Source organism: Cyprinus carpio, chromosome B7 (assembly GCF_018340385.1).
Source record: "Cyprinus carpio isolate SPL01 chromosome B7, ASM1834038v1, whole genome shotgun sequence".
Lineage (NCBI taxonomy): Eukaryota > Metazoa > Chordata > Actinopteri > Cypriniformes > Cyprinidae > Cyprinus > Cyprinus carpio.
In genome coordinates this window covers 9120116-9141640 of record NC_056603.1, presented here as the reverse complement: position 1 = coordinate 9141640, position 21525 = coordinate 9120116, and the positions used below count along the sequence as shown (strand labels likewise).

At 34.1% G+C, this 21525-nt stretch overlaps 1 protein-coding gene and 1 pseudogene across 1 annotated transcript; both read left to right on the top strand.

Annotated features, from left to right (window-relative positions):
- The window catches only part of LOC109073660, a 40878-nt pseudogene extending 34330 nt beyond the window's left edge, over nucleotides 1-6548 (top strand).
- A 2490-nt stretch (nucleotides 6549-9038) lies between these two features.
- Nucleotides 9039-10121, top strand: LOC109073661 (secretory phospholipase A2 receptor-like). The gene has a single exon (XM_019089751.2). The coding sequence runs from the start codon at nucleotides 9142-9144 to the stop codon at nucleotides 9895-9897; it is 756 nt and encodes a 251-aa protein (XP_018945296.1). The 5' UTR covers nucleotides 9039-9141; the 3' UTR covers nucleotides 9898-10121.
- Nucleotides 10122-21525: the final 11404 nt, after the last annotated feature.

The following is a 21525-nucleotide window of genomic DNA, read 5'->3' as shown; positions in this document are numbered from 1 at the left end:
TAATTAAATAGTAACATATATTCAAATTAAATTCAAATTAAATAATATATAAATACATTTGTTCATTATTATTGATGTTAATAATAATAAATCTAAATTTCAAAATGTTAAAGTCTTTTTATTTGAAGAAAATGTATATTAATATTTAAAAAATAAGATATAAAAATAATGTAAATAATTTAAATTAATATTTAAAAATAATAGAAAAATTAATATTATAGTTGTTGCAGATGTAGTTGTTATTAATAATTATTTAATCATAAATGTTTTTAAATAAAATGAATATTATAAAATAATAATTGTTATTGTGGTTCTGTTGTTAATAATAACATTAATTTGTTTTCATTTTGACTTGTTTGCTAATAAAAAAATATATAATAATAGCATTAATAATTACATAATAACCTTTCATGCCATTAAAAATAAATTAATAATAATAATAATAATAATAATAATAATATTATAATAATATATAATAATAGCTAATAATAATGAAATTTTATAAAACAAATAAAATATATATTATTCATTTTATTGTTACTACTACTAAAAATAACAAAAAAAAAAACTTAAATAATATATAAATTACTGATACTGTGCGAATGGTCAGTGACCAATCAGACATACTTTTTCATCCCACTTTAACAGTTCCTCAGGACAGTGTCATCCAAGCTTCAGTAGACTTCATCACTGAAGCAGGAAGGAAAGGTAACACACTATCTAATGCTAATACCTCATATCTAATCAAAAGTAATTCCATTGCTTACTGATGTTGTGATTCTGTACAGGACCTGAGTTCACTCCTCCACACCTAGTGAAGGCGGTGCTGGCCGCTTTGGGGACGGTCGGTGGAAGCTTCTGGTATCCTCCAGTCAACTGGAGCGCTGTCCTCTCTCTGCCGATGAGACTCGGGTTTGGTGAGCTTCCTGTTCTTCATCATCATCACCAGTGTTCTGCAGATAATAGACTATTTTGCCTTTTCTGAGGATGTATGATGTTGAAGTCTTGTGCCTGTCATAGGTGAGGAGGTGCAGCATAGCTGTTTAGCGTTAGCTGCCAGTCAGGCCCAGTCTTCCCAGAGTGCCTCACTTTTCCTCAGCATCTGGCTTGTGCCTCCCCTGGTTCACAGCCTGAGTGTGAGTATTTCTTTCTCTCAGTGTATAAAACATGTTGATGTTGTAATGCTGGGTTTTCACTGGTTGCGTTTTGTATGCTGTCTAGATTTTTATTTTTTTTTTTGCTTTCATTCCTGGTTTTAACCATCTATGTTATGTATAAATGTGCTATGTAAATCAATAAACTAAATGAAACTAAATAAGATGTTTGAGTATTTAACTGGTTAATTGTCACTGTGGATTTTTGGCATTGAACTTTTTCACATAAGTGCACCTTTTAAACTTGGCCAGTAAGAAATCAGCTAACACCCACCAGAATACCACAGCAAATCAAATTTCATTTTAATGGAATTTCATTTTCCATTACGATTTTGGCTTCCAGCAATTATAAAAATTAAGTAATCATCTGATTTTTGTTCAAAGCAATATAGTTTTGTCTTGTTTTATAAAGTATGGTGAATAAACGTTCAGTAGTTTTCAGAAAGTTGTGGAAGTACACTAAAACAGATGATTTTTAGCTATTTTTATTTATTTAAAGTTAGTAAGATAGATAGATAGATAGATAGATAGATAGATAGATAGATAGATAGATAGATAGAATTAAAGATTCATGATATTAAATATTGTGATCTCAATATTGAGCAAAATAATTGTGATTATTATTTTTGCAATAATTCCTAAATCTAATTTTTACTTATTTGTTAGACATTATCCCTTTTGAAAGCTTTGAAATGTCACTTTCAGAGATGCTTAAAATTAAAGTAGCAATTAGAAGCCAATTATCTCATAGTGTTATCATCTGTGAGAAGTTTATGATGGCTTTCTGGCTTCCAAATGTCGTACTGTTTTGTAATTTTCTCTCAGTCTGCTCTGATTGTCTTAATTCTCTCAACATCTGTACCCTCCACAGATGCGCACTAGGGCTTCTCTCTACGAGTGCCTGAGCTCCTGGCTGAAGACAAACTGCAGGTGTATGTGGGCAGTTTGTGCCTGACACACGTCCTCAGCACCTGCCCTTGTGCTCTACCACTGAAAAGATCTATAACCTCTTACCTGATAATATACCGCTATGTGCTAGATGTTTCATAATCAAACATGTTGACTAAGAACTCAACATTTAGCCAGTTCTGCCACTGTCCAGTGATATTTTTGTATTATTTTGTAGGCTGGTGAGGTGGACCTGTATGAAGCCACGTGTTCATGTCTGTCTGAACTGAGCGACACTGAGATAGACCCCATAGTCAAAGTCACTGAGGTATAATATAACTCTAATGTTCGTGATTTAAAGCTTTATAAATCTGATTGTGTTGAAATGTTTCATCATGATATGTAGTCATACTATTTCGCCTCTGGGTAATGAACCCATTTACTCACTTTGCAAGCACAAGACACATAAAAAAGACAGAAATGAAGTGTTTTATTGCAACATCTTTTATTTTTATACCTTCATGAAATTTATTTTAATATCTTAATCTTTCTTATGTATATATATAATTTATATGATGTAGTGGATGTAATGCATGCACCGGCTATGAACATTATTATTGGATCTATTATTGCATTTTGTGTGTTTACTTTTTTTAAATATATATTTAATGTTGTTGTTAAGCTAGGAGCTAGTTCTATTAGCAGCACTTAGTTTAGATGTTCTGGCTTCAGCAAAGTCTTTCATTCATTTCCATTATTACACAATTCTGCCTCCAGGCAACATTTCTTAAAAGGATCCTGAAATATTTTTTTGTTTTTCTAAATTTGTTGTTAGCTAGTTTTTAATGAGGCTCATTTTATGCAAGAAAATCGAATCAAATTTCTTTTCTCTTCAGATATAATGCATGCATAATGCATAACTGTTTGCAGTGATGAATAGTTACGCTGTCATCCATGAAAGGTTTTCTTCTCCTTTCATGATAATTAATGATGATCATAATTCATGGCAAGAGCATATGCAATTTTTTATCTAATGTAACAACCATTGCAGAGCAATTTACAAGTTAAATGACTTGCTCAAAGGTGTACTGGCAGTGGTTAAAGACATTAAATCAACAGATGTACAACCCTTACACAGTTCTCCCTGCTTTATGCTCCCTCTACAGGCTATTGTTGAAAAAACAGCCTTCATCCTATCCTATACCTGACCTCTAAGGGCAGAGTCCCTCTGCTCGGACTCAGTGATGTCATCAGTACCATCCTCCAGGTGGGGAATAAGAAACGAATCAGCTGGCTTCTCCTGCAGGCCCTCCACCAATCACGCTTCTCTGCTAGTCCCAATGCAGGTATGTTAATTATACTAATATATATATATATACTAATAAAATGTTATTGGAAAAGGTACACTACTGTTCAGAAGCTTGGGAATTGAATACGTTCATTCACCAAGAACATATTAAATTGGTCAAAAGTTACGGTACAGATTTTATTTGATTACAATTATATTTTAAATAGATGCTGTTATTTTTACTTTGTTTATCAGTCCTGATAAAAAAAAATCTATCACTGTTTCAACAAAAATATTAAGCAGCTCAACTGTTTTCAACATTGCTAATAATAAGAAACGTTTCTTAAGCACCAAATCAGCATATTAGACTGATTTGTGAAGGATCATGTGACACTGAAGACTGGAGTAATGATGATGAAAATTCAGTTTTGCATCACGGGAATAAATTACATTTGAGAACACATTAAAATAGATAGCAGGTATTTTAAATTGTAATAATAATATAATATAATATAATTTAATGATATTACAATTTTTTAATATATATTTGATTAAAAAATGCAAAAACAAAAAAAAACCTTTTTCAGTTGGTACATTTCTCATTTTCAGCATTTCTCATTTTAATTTAGCTTAGCTTGATGTACTAAACTAAAACTGAAATAAAATTATGAAAAACTATATAGACATAAAAACCTAACTAAAACAAAACAAAATTAAAATGAAAATGGAAAATATAAAAAAAAACTTAATCCAAATATTAATAAAAAATCTCAATGATGCTAAAATAACATTGATTCTTATGGTTACAAGCCACTGCCTGCATTTTTCATTCCCAAAAACCATTTTAAATGCCCCCTTTTTGATGAACTTGAATCATGTTATGTTGATTCAGAAAGCACAATGTTTAGTTTGTTTTCAGTGGCCTCTAAACGAATGGAGTGGCTTTTGGAGTTAATGGGCCACATCAGAAATGTAGCATACGGATCTCCTTCTGGTAAATGTGTCAGTGTTATAGAAGTATGTGCCGTATTTTGATTTATTGGCTCTGGTTTCTTTTAGGTCTGTTTACAATCTTATATGGATTTGCCTCTCTAAAGAGCAGTCGCTGCCATCTGCGCCAAGTGTTTTTGGTTGTCTTGCTGTAGGCCTAATGATATAAACAGTTCTTTTCTCTATAAAACAGCAGCAGGAAGCAAGATACAAAGTGGTGTCTTGGGCTGACCATTGCGCCTCACTTCTCGTTGGCATCAGGGCCCAGTGGTTTCCCTGGCAACAGTCCTCTTGGACAACAGAACTGTCCCAGTTCTGCTGAATGTTTTTAAGGTATTCATGTCCATTGCACAAATCGTGTGGATTGAGTTCAAATTTAAATTCAAACAGCTTTATTGGCATGACAAAAATACATTTTGTATTGCCAAAGCATTAAGACAACAAAGAAAATGGTTTAGAACATTCGAACATTATTTATATATTATATCTAATATGCAATATATAACTAATAAGGAAATGTTATATATACACATTCAGTTGCACACCAAATTGCAATACTTAATCTGCACACTATCCATAGTAATTAAAAACAGAGTTAATATTAAAACAACTTTTTCAAAAGTTTGGGGCCGGTGAGTTTTTAATTTTTTTTATTATTAATGTTTTTGAAACAAGTCTTCTATGCTCACCAAGGTTGGATTTATTTATTATTTAAACATAGTGAAATATTATTGCACTTTAAAATTCTTTAGATGTTCTATTTGAATATATTTTAAAATGTAATTTATTCCTGTGATGGCAAAGCTAAATTTTCAGCATCATTAATCCCGCACTGCAACATCACACTACACAAAACAAACCAACACTAACAATATCAAAAAAAAAAAAAAGAAAAGAAAAGAAGTACTGCTAAAAAAATTTGTGGAAACTGATAATTTTTTTTTTTTAATTCCTTGAATAGAAAGTTAAAAAAAAAAACATTAATATGAATTTACTGTCATTTTGGTCAAGTTAACACTTCCTTTATAAGTAAAAGTACTAATTTCTTTAAAAAATAAAAATAAAATTATCCACCCCAGTCTTTCTTTCCTCATGCCTTCAGTTCATCGACTGGCTCTTCAGTATTACAGGAGGTCCTAAACTAGGTTTCTCTGAGACTGCCTTACTTACAGCCAAAGGTGAGACACTTTGTTTTAGTCAAATTATTATTTCATGACAGTCTTTAATTTGTGTTTTAAAAATGTGCTGATAACAAGAAGCAAAGGATTGTTACGTGATTTACAGTACACATGGAATCTCTTATTTGACACTCATTTGTATCTCGTTCCGTCTTAGCGATGCAAATGGCTCTGAGATCCAGCTCTGAGTTCAAGAAGAAGGGTGTGTGGACCAAGAAGTATGGCTGGTGATCCCACTGAGAGCTCTGACACTCCAAGGACACCATTTATTTACATGCATATTCAAAGTAGCATCTACATAACAAAGCATACAGGTCACATGTTAATGCCAAGTGGAAACGCAGCCAAGGGCACAGAATTACTGCAGAGAGCACCATGATGACCTGGTCCTGTGCATCATCAGCAACAAAGAACTGCAACCGCTTTCTGATTATCCAAAAGAGGACTCTTTGGCTGCGTTTACACTTGGCATTAACATATGACCTGAAAAGACAAGTGTAAACGCGCTTCTGATCGGAATGTTATCCGATCAGCGTGTCCTGGTCCAGAGGTAGTCGAGGATGCATTGTGATCAAAACTCAGTATAATGTAAACACAATCCATCCATCGTGTCTGCATTCGCAGGTCAACATCACGCAAAAAGCCGACCCCTCTCTCTCGAACTGTCAGAAAAAAAGAGCTTGGAGAGCACCAGTGCCCTGCCTTGAATCAGCATTGTTGGGTTTATAATGTAAAGCAGAAGGGTTGGAAACCCACCGCGTTTGAGCGGAGACTCAACTTTCTCTATCATACGCTAAATACGTCAATGGCACATTTGTTTTAGAAGCTTCACAAACAACTGTAACTGTGTGATAGGAATTTTTTGATAGTAATGATGTTTGCTAGGTTCCTTGTTTGCTTACTTTTAAATGCTAAACATGAAATTAAATGTAAGGGATTCCAGAAGCGGTATCTTAATGCAGTAGTTTATTTCAGAACTAATATGAAATATGAGAAGTAATATTAATGTCTGTAGAGTGCAGTCTCATGTGAATATCAATATTTAATGCATTATCTGCTTGTGGTTACTTCAGTTTTAAATAAATTAATATTAACACTTGTAGTAGATATTTTCAATGAATGTCAATTTAAGAAACATTTTTTTTATGCGAGTGTAAAATGCTGCAACTGGGTGTCGTGGCTAAATTGCATGTATTCAAAAGTTCTTCAAATGCTGCGAGAACACAAACACGTGATCTTGTCTTGTCATGTTTTGTTTTGCAGATTTGTAAAATCCCTCATCTTACGCAACTCTCAGACAAGTCTGAGTTTGTTTTGTCACTCATTCTATTTCTAAAGTGGATAATCTCCAAATTTCCCTTGAAATTAACTAAAATAAAATATTTCTAAATGTTGCCCTGGCAACATTTCACATATTGATTTAATTTAACTTAATGCATTAAATAAATAGAACTAAAAAGGAAATAAACATTAATATAAAAAATAACTATAAACGCGTTTAAGCAAAACTTGTATAGAAAATATAAAAACCTTTTTAAGCATTAATAAACTATAGTAGGCTTAATGATGCTAAAATAACACTGATTAATACTAAGTAATTTCAAGGTCAATGTTGTCAGTATTGTTTATTTTGGGCTATACTAATAGAGAAACAATGATGTCACATCATAATTTACACATCTTTTATAGCCAATGCACTGATGGCTAAATGAGTAATATGATGAGTTCATTTTATACATTTGGAGGAGACTGGTGTTAGGCTCATTTCTGGTTCATATTTGGATGCTGACCTAAACGTGTGTCCTTTTGATTCATACTCATTGATTTTATCACAACATAAAAAAAAACTCAATTTTTCATGGTGAGGACAACTTTTCAATTATATAAAAAATACTGTGTTTTTTTATTCTTTGTAAATATATGAACGTTAAAGGGACAGTTCACCAAAAAATTAAAATTCTGTCACTAATTCATCGTTTATGTCAGAAAGCTCTCGGATTTCATCAAAAATATCTTAATTTGTGTTCTGAAGATGAACAAAGATTTTACGGGTTTTGACACGAGGGAGAGTAATTAATGACAGAATTTTCATTTTTGGGTGAATTATTATCCCTTTAAATAATCTAGATATAGATGCAGTTATATTCTTATAGAAGATTTGGAAGCCTGTGATTCAGTTTTTAATCTGACGTGATTTCTGAAGAGAATAAATGGAACATTTGGACCTTGGTTCATCTCTTCACAGAAAGCATGAACACTTAATAGTTTGCTGCCATCTACTGGTGAGTATAATGACATGTGCCAGAATAGTGTTCACTACAGACAATATTATCAGTATTCAACTGCGAAGACTTACTATTACATGGTCAATTACTAAATATTTTTAGGGCAGACCAGGGGAATTTTAAAAAATATTAGGTTTTATTGAAATTATGGGAATGACTTTCGGAACTGTCAGTCAAAATGGTTTAAAAATTGCAGACCCACATACATCACTAATGTTTTCCAATCGATGCCGGTGTTTTTCAGCACAAGTACTGTATTTACGAATTTAAACTCATGAAAGACTATACTATAAAACCCAGTTGTTTTATTCCTTGTGGAGCCAGTAAAAATGTGAAAACTGCTCTGTTTAGCCCTGCAAGACTTGATTTGTTTATAGATTTGGAAAAGTTTACACCTCCCTTTTCGTTAGAACTAATCTGAATGTTTTCCCACTTTGTATATAAGGTGAATCACATAATTTGCCACTCGGGTTATGTGAGACTAATACTCTGAAGCAAATTCATCTCTAAACAGGTGATTTTATTGGGGGTTTCTATAATATTTATTTCTATTTTTGTTTTCTTTTATTTTTGAACCTTGTTGAGCCTCTTCATCTTATTCACCATGGGCTCAAAGTCAGTGGTTCCCAACCCTGGTCCTGGAGGCACCCCGACACTGACACACCAATTTTAGGTCTTGAAGTATCTACTAATGAGCTGATGACCTGAATCAGATGTGTTTGTTTAAGGAGACATGCAAAACGTGCCTCCAGGACCAAGGTTGGGAACCACAGATCTAAGATCATTTTCATCTTTATCTTCTTTGAACAGTATTTTTGTGAAAAATACTGTAAAGTCAGTTTGAATTGAAGTGAAAATGTTTGTTTTCAGATTCATCCATCTACTGTTACTCTTAACAGTATGCAGAAAAATAAGATATGCTAATTTACTTCATACAAAATAAATACTTTCCATATATTTTAATGATTTGAAGGTTTCTAGTGAAGAACTGAATATGTGATATTAACTGAATTTTAAAAGTAAAAAAAAAAAAAAAATCTTTTTAATTTTTTGCTTCTTTCAAACATTTACAATGTCATATGTCTTAACTGCTTTAAATGTGTTTGTTAGTATGTCCTTTCCTTGAGCCATCCAATTTGCCTCAAGTAGGCATTTTAGGAAAATAAACTTGTAATGACTGAAGGGCCTACCAAGACAACGTCACAATTAATGTCAGAGCGGTCCTGGTTTTCATTGGTCTGTTCATGCCAGAAATTTGTGAAAAGGTGTGGAAACAAGTCAGCAGTATCCTGAAATAAAGGGAGAATACCACATTTATTCAGAATTCTCCTGCTGCACTGGAGATCATCCAAATCAACATGAAGGCTTCAGTCATTGTGCTGTTTTTTTCGAGCCTCTTTGGGCTGAATGTCAGCGTCTACAGGTATCACTTTCTAGTGAACGAGACTTTGACATTTCAAGAGGCACAGCAGCGCTGCATACAGGACTATGATTACCTGTCCACTGTCAGGAGTAAAGATTTAAAGGATTTATCTTCCAATTCTCTAATTAAAGAGGATTCCTTTTGGATTGGAGTTCAGAGAGACAGTGCAAACTATTTCAAATGGATATGGTCAGAAGGTGGAGAAGCAACAATTAAATTTTGGGCATTAGGAGAACCTGATGGTGATAAATGTGGTGCTGTCCGTAAAAGCACATTAACTCTGTTTGCCAGACCCTGTGATAACCATTTCCGATTTTATTGTATGAAGGTCTATGAGCTGATTGTGGTGCATCAGAAAAGCACATGGGAAGAGGCCTTGGAATACTGCAGACAAAACTACATTGACCTGGCCATAATACACTCAGAAGACATTATGGAAGAAGCAAAGATTAATAGCACAGTAGCTGATACAGATGAAGTGTGGACTGGTCTGCGCTTTCTAGCTGGTCATTGGTTTTGGGTAAACGGGGCGGATTTTGGTTATAATGTCTGGTCTTCAGATGGAGAGATCCAGTGCCCTGCCATGAACCAGCGCTGTGGGGTTTTTGATAGAACGCAGGGGGTTTGTAAACCCACAGACTGTGAGCGGAGACTCAACTTTCTCTGCGTCAAGGCGAAATACGAAGATTGACTCGATTAATCTTAGAAGGTCAGCAGATGTGACACTATAGGAGGAGTTTTTTGAAGTGGCCTCTTCAGAAACATTCTTTGCTTTGCTTTTAATGGCTGAACATCATGATGAAATCTAACTCTTTGACAAAATGTTTTCCTAAAACTGTAGTAAACTTTAGCCAGATAGAAAGTACTGTAGCTTATGACATTCATGTTAAATGCAAGCCAATATGCAGGTGTGCACACGTGGCCAAAAAAAGTAAATATGTTACTTATTTGCGTACCAACATGATTGACAGCTGTTAAAGCACAATCACTTTTTTAGGTCGAGTAACTGTAATATTGTCTAAGATTTCCATTAAAACTGAAATCATAAGTGCTGCCGGTTTCAGAGCAAATTGCAAAATTGTGATATTTCATTCAGTGACGCGTTTCACTCGGCTAAAACAGACAACGCATACACCTGTTTACAGACAACCCACCAAAATAAAAACATGCTGATTTTAGGATTGAAAATGTCGAAATTTCATTTAAAAAAAATGTACATATTAGCATTGTAGTTTTAAAGTGTACTAAAAAATAATTGTATTTTTATTTAATACTCACTTTTTATATTGTGTTCTCAAGGTGCTCTCATGAGAACTAGACTGAAAAACTTAAGTGCACCCCTGCTAATATTTTCATGCATAATAAATCCATTTTTAGACTTACTTTTGTATTTTCAAAACTTTTTTGTCAAAAAAAAAAAAAGTTTAAATTCTTTTTAGTATATAGGCGACTATTATACTGTTATATCTGATTTATCTTCTTTTGGAATCTGGTGGCAGCAATGTTGGGCATCTAGGAGGTCTGACACATAATGGTTTTCATGGAGTAACAAAGTGAATTCAATTTAAAAATGTTTTAATAATAATGACAATAATAATTTAACTTACTTTTTAGGTTGTGTTGAACAATGTTTTTAAGCTGTGCTGGTTTTAGTAATAATGTGAGTAAAAATAAATAAATAAAATAAATATCAATAAACAATATATTTGACCTTATTTCTTGTAGACATGCCTAAAGAATGCCTAAAGTCCATAAACACTGTTAAGTATGGTAGCCTATCGATAATGTATACAATGTCTGTAGTTCACTTTTTTTCCCTTTTTTTTTAAATAGAGTTCATTATTTGTGTTTGAATTGGACTGCAAATATTTGTAAATTATATGAATGCATACATACAGGAACATTATTAATTAAAATATGGCATGTGTATGTTTTTTGAAGTTGTGCCTGTACTTGAACACAATGAAAAAGAAAATCACAGAAGATTGTAGTGACTCGGTGGTACTCAGATATTGACATTTAATAAGTACTTCTTGAAAATGATTTGGATTGTTTAAAAAGCAAAAATATGAAGCTTGTATTTTTGTTAAAGCATGTGCATGTATTTGTGCAGTAACCAATAACATGTTTTAATTGTACCTTTAAACAAACAAACATTATTGTGAGTTCCACCTCCAATATAATACTCCTAAGGTCAAAATATTTGGCTTTGGTGAATGTGAGGACCTGTACTAAGAGTTTCTCTGATTAGTTGTTCTTCAGTTTTTTTTTTTAAACAAGTGTGTGAACTCATTTCCAGCTGGCTCAGATCAGCTTTCAGTTTCTTAAGACAATTTTTGCAGGCCCAGACAAGGCTGTGGTAATGTTTCGAGCAACAATTTTAGATTTACCACGTCAAATTGTAAGAGCAATATTAAAGTCAGCAAACTCTGTTGTGCCAAGCAAAAATATCACAAAACATAAATTATGCTGTTTAAAACATACACTTGACAATTATTGTAATTATTGATTATTTCATTGTTTCTAGAGGACATTGAGACTCAATTTAGACATCAAAAATTATTATCTTAATAAAAAAAAGAAAATTTGTGGTCAAATTTATTTTCATAAAAATGTTAAACGTACAGTAGATAAATAAAAAACTGTTAGAAATATTTTAGATGTGTATATGCATACTACTGTCCATATGAATTTGCATAAACCATTATAAATGAACCAGTCTTAGTACATAGTTTCTCAATTGTTAAGAAATATATAACATTTGGATTTTAAAGATGGGCAAAATGGATATTAAACCTTAACCATTTTTACAATGTTGAGAAAGGTTTAATTTGTTTGTATTATTGTAAAAACGAGAACATTAATTTAGGTTTTAAGAGAATATCTCATTTATAGGGGTATTGTTTTGTTGTTGTTGTTGATGTTTTTAACATTTTAAATAAAAATAAAAACACATACAAAAACAAATTCACCCAATAACTTCCCAAAATGACTTTTGAAAAAATTAATCCATTTTTTTTTTTTTTTTTTTTTTTTTTTTTTAATTAAATCGTATTCTACTTTGACCACTTTATTTATATTTACAAGCTAGCTGAGCCCCAAAATTATGTGATGGTCATTTAAGTTTTTCTGTCAGAATGTTCTCCAAAATAATATAATTTGAATCGTAATCTATTTGTACCTTCTGTGTAGCAGACAGCAAGTACACTGGGATTTAAAATTTGATGCACCCATAGCATTTCAAAATATGGTGTGATATTTCCCCCTATTTTAAATTCTTATTCTCCAATGAAAGGTTAGATTTTTGTGATTTTTTAAATAAAAAATCGAAAGGATTAACGATGAAGAATTATCTGATCATATTTACCAAGGGTAACAACAACTCTGACCACGTGTGTAGGTTTGTTACTATTGCCATCTAGTGGACAATAACAGGAACATCAACTTATCACTTTCCTTCTAAATAAAACAAACTGTAGTGCATAAACAACAAAGGCAATTTAACACAAAATGATCAAATTGTCACTAAACAACCATTTAAAATAAAACAAAGCATTTTTTAGTGCTTTTCAAATGTAACTAGGCATAGTCATTTACAAATTAAGTCGATCAGGTTTCTTTATGATACACAATGATCTTCTTATTATAGGAGAGTCATCACTGTTTTCAGCAGAATGACCATTATCCAAGGGAACAGAAGAAGACTGCATGCTTAGTGGTAGGTGTGTGTTCTTCAGGTGAGACCAGAATTTCTTCTCCTTTCTTGTCAGCCAGTGTGTTGTTTGTTGTCCAGTCTCTGTTCTGACAACATATGATCTTGGATTTACTTCTTCCAAAACAACAGCCCTCTTGTCCCAGCAGTTTGCATCTTTAACTTTCACAGTGTCATTCTTTGATAACACTTTCAGCACTTTGTTTGTTTGTCATAGTTTGTCTTTTGTCTCTTTTGGAGAGCTTTCTGTTTCTGCCTTACAGTTGCACTGCCTAGTTGTTGTCTCGTTTTGTGTTCATCATTCTAAAGGGAAGCGTTGTTCTTATCTTGCGATTCATTAAGAGCTCTGCAGAAGTTGCACCATGCTCAAGAGGTGTTGCTCGATAGCTCAGAAGAGCTAGATATGGATCTGACTGGCCTTCGGATGCTTTCTTGAGCAATTGCTTTACAACATGCACTCCTTTTCTGCTTTCCCATTAGATTGAGCATGATGGGTACTTGAAGTCAAGTGTTTGAAATCATAGTGAGCAGTGAAATCCTGAAATTCTCTTGAGCTGTAGCATGGGCCATTGTCACTCACCATTACTAGCGGAATGCCGTGCATGGCAAAAATTGACTTTAAATGCTGAATCACACATGCACTTGAGAAGTTAGACAGCAGGGCGATTTCTGGGAAACTAGAAAAGTAATCCACTACCAGCAAGTATTCTTTTCCATGGAAATGAAACAGATTGGTACTCACTTTCTTCCAGGGATACTGAGGTAGGTCTGTTTTGATCATAGGTTCTCTTGCTTGCCTGTTTTGATGTTTTAGACATAATTCACAATTACTGACCATTTTCTGAATGTCAGAATTTATTCCAGGCCAATAGACTGAATCCCTGGATCTACTTTTGCATTTCTCTATTCCAAGATGTCCTTCATGTCTCCTGGAAAGCATGTCTTCTCTCAACACTTGTGGAACAACTATTCTGTCTCGTCTCAGAAGAATACCATCTGCCACACTGAGCTCAGATCTCACATTGTAGGAATTGTGCACAAGAACTTTTGACCCAGTTGTTGTTCAGATTGTCAATTACAGCTTGGAGAACGGGATCTTTTGCTGTCTCCTCAGCTATTTGCTTGAGCTTCTGATCAAAGACTGAAGAGAGTCAACAATAAGATTTACATGCATGTTCACATCATCTTCCGTGGAATTCACAACTGAGAATTTGCATGTTATTGGTGCACGAGATCAGCTAGGACTATGTATTTGCCTGGAGTGTAGACTAATTAAAAGTCATACCGTTGCAGTCTCATCATTAGATGGTGAATGTGTGGAGACACCTCATTCAGACTTTTTCTGATGATTACAATTAAAGGCTTATGATCCCTTTCTGCTGTGAACGATGGTAAGCCATAGACATAGTCATGAAATTCCTCAAATCCAGAAACAAGTCAGAGGCATTCTTTTTTGATCTGAGCATATCTGCATTTAGATTGCGTCATAGTCCTGGAAGCATAGGCTATGGGTTTCCAGCCTTCAGCATCTGCTTGAAGTAACACTGCACCTAATCCGTCTTTTGATGCATCTGTGGTGATTTTAATACTTTTAGAAGAATCAGAGTAGGTGAGAACTGGTTCTGTTGTCAGTGTCGACTTGAGAATTTTCATTCTTGCTCATGTTTATTTGTCCACTTAAACTCAGCTTTATGATTCAACAGTTTTCTGAGGCACGCAGTTTTTTAGTGGAGAGGTTTGGAATAAATTTACCAATGAAGTTCACCATTCCCATTATCCTCAGCATACCTTTTTTGTCCACTGGACTTGGCATATCAAGAATTGCCTGAATTTTGCTTTTGTCGGGTTCAAAACCAAGTCCAGAAAACTTGTCACATAGAAAGGTCATTTCAGTGACACCTAACAGACATTTAGCTCTGTTTAACTTGAGTCCATATTTCCGAATTCTTTGAAGTAGTTGGATAAGTCTCTGATTGCGTTCTTGCACTGATGATCCCCAAACCACTATGTCATCAACATATGCACATATTCCCTCCAGCCCCTCTATGACATGCTCCATGGCGCACGATGAAAGATTTCTGAGGCTGAAATTATGCCAAAGTGTAGACATAGATTTGAATAATGTCTATTCAGTGTATTGAACGTACAGTATTTGCTACTGTCTTCATGAAGCTTCAATTGCCAGAATCCCTGTGTATTTCATCTAACTTGCTGAAATACTGTGCACCAGTCATTTCTCTTGTGATCTCCTAACGCTTTGGAATTTGGTAGTGCTCCCTTTTTATATTTGCATTCAGGTCTCGAGGATCCATGCATACTCTCAGATCACTGATTTTCTTTTTAACACAAACCATTGAGTTTACCCAGTCTGCAGGAGCCTACACTTCCTTGATTAATCCTATAGCTGTCATCCTGTCAAGTTCCTTTTTAGTTTCTCTTTCAGTGGCGCAGAAACCCTTCTTGTAGCATGAACTACAGGGTGAGCATCTTCTTTGAGCTGAATTTTTTAAATGAATGGTAGAACTCCCAGTCCTTTGAAAACATCAAATCTGTGAACAATGTCATTTGCAGTGTCCTGTTTCGTTGCAGTTACACAATGGCTATTGATGCAGTACACTCTTTTTACCAGTCCTAATTCCTCGCAGGCTTTGTCACTAAGGAGAGACTGATGATCATCTGGGACTACAACAAAGAGCAGGTAATGAATTTTGTTTTTGACACATACTTTGAGTCTGCACACACCTTGAGTCTTTATGTCCTGTCCATTGTAGGTTTTGAGCGACACAGGATTTTTTATTTATTTTTATCTGGGGCTTGATTTTCATTTCTTTGTCACTTGTGCTTATGAGATTGGCTTTCGGTCCTGTATCAAGTTTAAGTGGCACAATCGTTCCATTGACTTGCAGCGACACAATCCATTTGTCCTTAGACACACAGTTCATATCTGAATCATTTCTTTCTTTTGCTTCGTATTCTTGCTGAACAGTTTCTGCATCACTGTTGATCGTGCCCACAAAGAAAGTGTCTGAGAATTCGGTCTCTTCCACAACATGCACATTTGTTGATTGCTTTCCTTGTTTCTTTGAAAAACATTGCTTGTAGCTTTTTGACTCTGCCTTTACATTTTGTGAGTAACAGCGCTGCCTACTGGACTGTCAGCAACAGTGGTGTCTTCTTTATCACTGAAAGTTCTAGAATGCAACAACAAAGCAAGTTTGCTTTGCATGATAAATCTTGTCACCACCATCTAATGTTAACTCCGTTTCTCTGAGCAGTCTTTCTCTTATTTTGTTGTCATAAATTCCAAAGACAGTTTGATCTCTGATCATAGATTCAGTCAAGATTCTGAAGTTGCACGTTTTTGACTTCAGTTTCAAATCAGTCAAAAAAGAGTCAAAACTTTCTCCTTGTGATTGAGTGCTTGAGCGAAACACATATCTCTCGTATGTGTCATTTTTCTTGGGTGAGCAGTGCTCATCAAATTTCTTCATGGCCTCATCATATTTTCCTCTGTCCGCAGCATCCACGAACGTGAAAGTAATCAAGAAAAGAAAATGCTCTCATCCAAAAACATTCCCCAGCATATTCTGTTGTCAGACACGACTGGAACTTCAAACAGGACTAGCTTCTATGGTCAGATGTAACTAAGAAATTTGCTTTTTTGAAACAAACACTCAAGATGGGTTTAGTGAACACAAGGATAAAAAGTACCCCATGTGTTCAATGGAATATACTGCTGAATTTTTTATGTTGTGGGCCTATATTTCTGCTGGAGGTCCTGGACATCTTGTTTAGACACAGGGCATCTTTGAGTCTATCAAATACCAACAGATAAAAAATCAGAAAGTGACTGACTCTGTTAGAAATCTTATAATGGACCATGTTTGGATCTTCCAATCGGACAATAATCTAAAAACAAACCTTAAAACAACACAAAAGTGGGTCACTGAACACAAAACCACATGACCATTCCGGTTCCCTGACCTGAACCCTGTAGAAAATGAGTGTCGTGAACTGAAGAGAAGAAGCACCAACATGGAGCTGGGAATGTGAGGGTCTGGAGTGATTCTGGATGAAGGAAAGGTCTCTGATCTCTTGTCAGTTGTTCTCTAACCTCATCAGGCATTATAGGAGAAAACTCAGAGCTGTTATTATGTCAAATGGATGTTTCAAAAAGCATGAAATAAAAGGGTACCATTAACTGTGTCTAATGTGTATTAGAGAAAACATTTATGTCATAATGATATTGCCCCCATTTTAAATTCATTTTAAATTCTTATTCTTCAGTGAAATGTTAGATTTATGTGATTTTTAAAAATAAAAGATCAAAATGATTAACACTGAAGATTTATTTCCACAGCCTTCTTTGATCATATTTACCAAGGGTGCCAATAATTCTGACCACGACTGTATCTGCTACCTATGTTTTTGTTACTATTGCCATCTAGTGTACAATAACAGGAACATCAACTAATCACTACAGGCAATATGGCACCAAAGGCTACAATCACTGTTTTTCTGTTTTTGAGTCTCTTTGGACTGAACACCAGCCTCCAAAGAAAACACTACTACATGAATAACAGTATGAAGTGGTCAGATGCACAGTCCTACTGCAAGAATTACTATGATGAGCCGTCCACTGTAAGCAATGAAGAAATGCAAATGCTCTCTGATACTCCACAGATCACTGAGGATTTTTATTGGATTAGATTTAGGAGAAGTTATTGGTCGTGGACAAGGAGATGAACCGGAAGTGGGGTTGCAACTGATGTCAACTGGGACAAAGGCCAAACAAACTATTATAACAAATATTCTTGTGTTGTCAAAAGGTCCTCTTCTAAAGTGCACGATGCTGATTGTGATGAGACTAAGCCATTTTATTGTATGGAAGACATGGATCTGATCTTGGTGCAGCAGGAAAGTACATGGGAAGAGGGCCTGCTATACTGCAGACAAAACTACTAAGATCTGGCCACACTGAACTCAGATGGGATCATGACAAAGGCAAAAGATAAGAGCACAGCAGCCCTGACAGATGATGTGTGGATTGGTCTGTATCGTCACGAGCCACAGGGTTTAATTTGGTTTAGTTTGTGTATGTTTTTTTTTTTTTTACTTTCAAAGCCGTGATTCCAGGGCAGGTTCTAGATATTAGGAGCCCCTAGGCAAAATTCATGTTGGAGGACCCCCATCCCAATAAAAAGCACTTGAAACAAATACGATCCCTAACCTTTTTATTTATACAACATTTCAATTTTAAATTTTGCATATTTTTACTTATACAGTACAAAAGTTTGGACACATTACTATTTTTAATGTTTTCTCTTATGCCCATCAAGCCTGGATTTATTTGATCAAAAATGCAGAAAAAAAAACAATAATATTGTGAAATATTATTACGATTTAAAATAATGGTTTTAATTTACTATAATTTAAAATATATTTGACCCTGTGTCATGCTGAAAATTGATTGTCGAAAACTGATTGCCGTCTGTAATCACTTTTTGGCAAGTGTAAAATTGCAGACAAAACTACATTGACCAGGCCATAATAAACTCAGAAGACATTATAGAAGAAGCAAAGATTAATAGCACAGTAGCAGTGGCCTTTTCAGAAACATTCTTTGCTTTGCTTTTAATGGCTGAACATCATGATGAAATCTAACTCTGTGACAAAATGTTTTCCTAAAACTGTAGCAAACTTTAGCCAGATAGAAAGTACTGTAGCTTATGACATTCATGTTAAATGCCAATATGCAGGTGTGCACACGTGGTCAAAAAACAAAAACAAAAAAGCACTGGGTAAATATGTTACTTATTTGCGTAGCAACATGATTGACAGCTGTTAAAGCACAAGCACTTTTTTAGGTCGAGTAACTGTAATATTGTCTAAGATTTCCTTTAAAACTGAAAGCATAAATCTAGGCTATGTGCTGCCGGTTTCAGAGCAAATTGCAAAATTGTGATATTTCATTCAGTGACGCGTTTCACTCGGCTAAAACAGACAACGCATACACCTGTTTACAGACAACCCACCAAAATAAAAACATGCTGATTTTAGGATTGAAAATGTCGAAAATTCATTAAAAAATTTTTACATATTAGCATTGTAGTTTTAAAGTGTACTAAAATTATTATTTTTTTATTTAATACTCACTTTTTATTTTGTGTTCTCAAGGTGCTCTCATGAGAACTAGACCGAAAAACTTATGTGCACCCCTGCTAATATTTTCATGCGTAATACTGTGCATCCATTTTTAGACTTACTTTTGTATTTTCAAAAAAGGGCTGAAATTCTTTTTAGTATATAGGCAACTATTATACTGTTATATCTGATTTTTCTTCTTATGGAATCTGGTGGCAGCAATATTGAGCATCTAGGAGATCTGACACATATAATTGCTTTCCTGGAGTAACAAAGTGGATTATTTTTTTTTTATATCAATTAACATAAAGTCAACCTTATTAGTTGACCTTATTTCTTGCAGACATGCCTAAAGAATGCCTAAAGTCCATAATGTTTCTAAATGTAGTATGGTAGCCTATCGATAATTTATCCAATGTCTTTCGTTCACTTTTTATTTGTAATTTTTTTAAATAGAGTTCATTATTTGTGTTTGAATTGGACTGCAAATATTTGTAAATTATGTGAATACATACATACAGGAACATTATTAATTAAAATATGGCATGTGTATGTTTTTTGAAGTTGTGCCTGTACTTGAACACAATGAAAAAGAAAATCACAGAAGATTGTAGTGACTCGGTGGTACTTAGATATTGACATTTGATAAGTACTTCTTGAAAAATGATAAGAATTGTTTAAAAGGCAAAAATTAAAGTTTTAATTGTACCATTAAAGGGTTACAAATTGCTTAAGTTATTCACTTACAATCAGTGTTGGGGAAAGTTACTTTTAAATGTAATGCATTACAATGTTGCTTTACTTCCTAAAAAGTAACTAATTACGTTACTTAGATACTTTTTATTGAAAGTAATGCATTACGTTACTTTTGTGTTACTTTTTAAATCCGGGCTGGGCTTGCTTTTTTGCTTATAATATAAAAAGTTCTGTTTTTTGGAAAACGCAAAAGTCCTTTCACACCGAGAGCCTAAGGCTGAAGGAAATGTAAATTCACGTCTGTACAGTAGAACACAGAAAAAGAAAGTTCAACACTCTTCAGCAATAAAAAAGAAGAAATGTTAGTTTGTCTTGTGTAATTTTTGCTTATTAGTATAGTTGAATTGGATCATCAATGCATATTTCAGTATTTCAGTCTCAGCATGATGGTGTTTAGTGTTTGTATGAATGCACCTTCTATATTTGTTACTATTTAAAAGCTCCTTGTGATGGGCTTTGGTTCACGTGACTTTCTCATCACCACCTGCATTTGGTGGTTATCAGTGTATTACAAAGGTACAAAAAACAGATTAACATTATGTCAGTTAATGAAATTACGGTATTTAACTGTAAATTTAAGTTAAAACCTAAACTGTTATTACCGTATATTTTACAGTAGAATTCCGGCAACCACAGCTGCTGTTAAATGCCTTTTTTTTACCATAAATTTTGCATAATTTTTTACAGTGTGTGTATGTATATATATATATATATATATATATATATATATATATATATATATATATATATATATATATATATCAGGTGCAGTTGGTTAAGATTCAATTTTCTACATTAGTGCTGTAAATATGGTCTTTAGATTTTAGTTGCATAAAACAAGGGAAAAGTCTGCACAAGCGCCTATCATAACACCAACAAAATAGAAGGTGCCAGCCTGGGCATCTAAGAACAAAACACAAGTTATCAGAAGAGCTCTGTGATTAATTAATGCAATGAAAACTGCGATCTTTATGAATAGAGTAATTCCAACTAGACATAGGCTATTTTAAGTAATTTCACTTGATTATATCTATTAAATTGCAAAGTAATATCTTTAGCTCTGATATTTGTGGAAGTCAAGAGCTCTTTCGTAAGAGTGCTCTGCTTTGGTAGTTTCACAACTCTTAACCACAAATAAATCTGGACTTGTGGTCCTCACTTTGTGCATTCCTGCTGATGTTAAAACACTGGATACTTTGGCAATGGCACCAAAGTCTACAATCACTGTTTTCCTGTTTTTGAGTCTCTTTGGACTGAACACCAGCCTCCACAGAAAACACATGAATAACAGTATGAAGTGGGTAGATGCACTGAAATAGATGCAGTCACCACATAACTAATGTCTGTATTGTCACAAATGTACAGTAGTCAAAGGGATTTCAAATCAATGGATTTATTAAATAGAAAATAGAAAATATTTAATTCAGGTTAATACAGCTAATTTAACAACTGAAGGGGACTGCAGATGATCTGTCAAGTGGATCCTCACTGTTTTGCAAGGTTCTTAATACGCAGGACTCTCCCACTTGAAAAAGATAGCCCATTACAAGAAGAATTCAACTGGATTTCATTCACTGACCACACTTTTGCACTCCTTTTCCCTTTTTTATTTTGAAAGTTCGGTGCAGTGTCCGTTCAGTCAGTCAATCAATCAACCAGTCAGGTGAAAATCCTTTAAACACAAATACAAACACCACTTTAACAGCA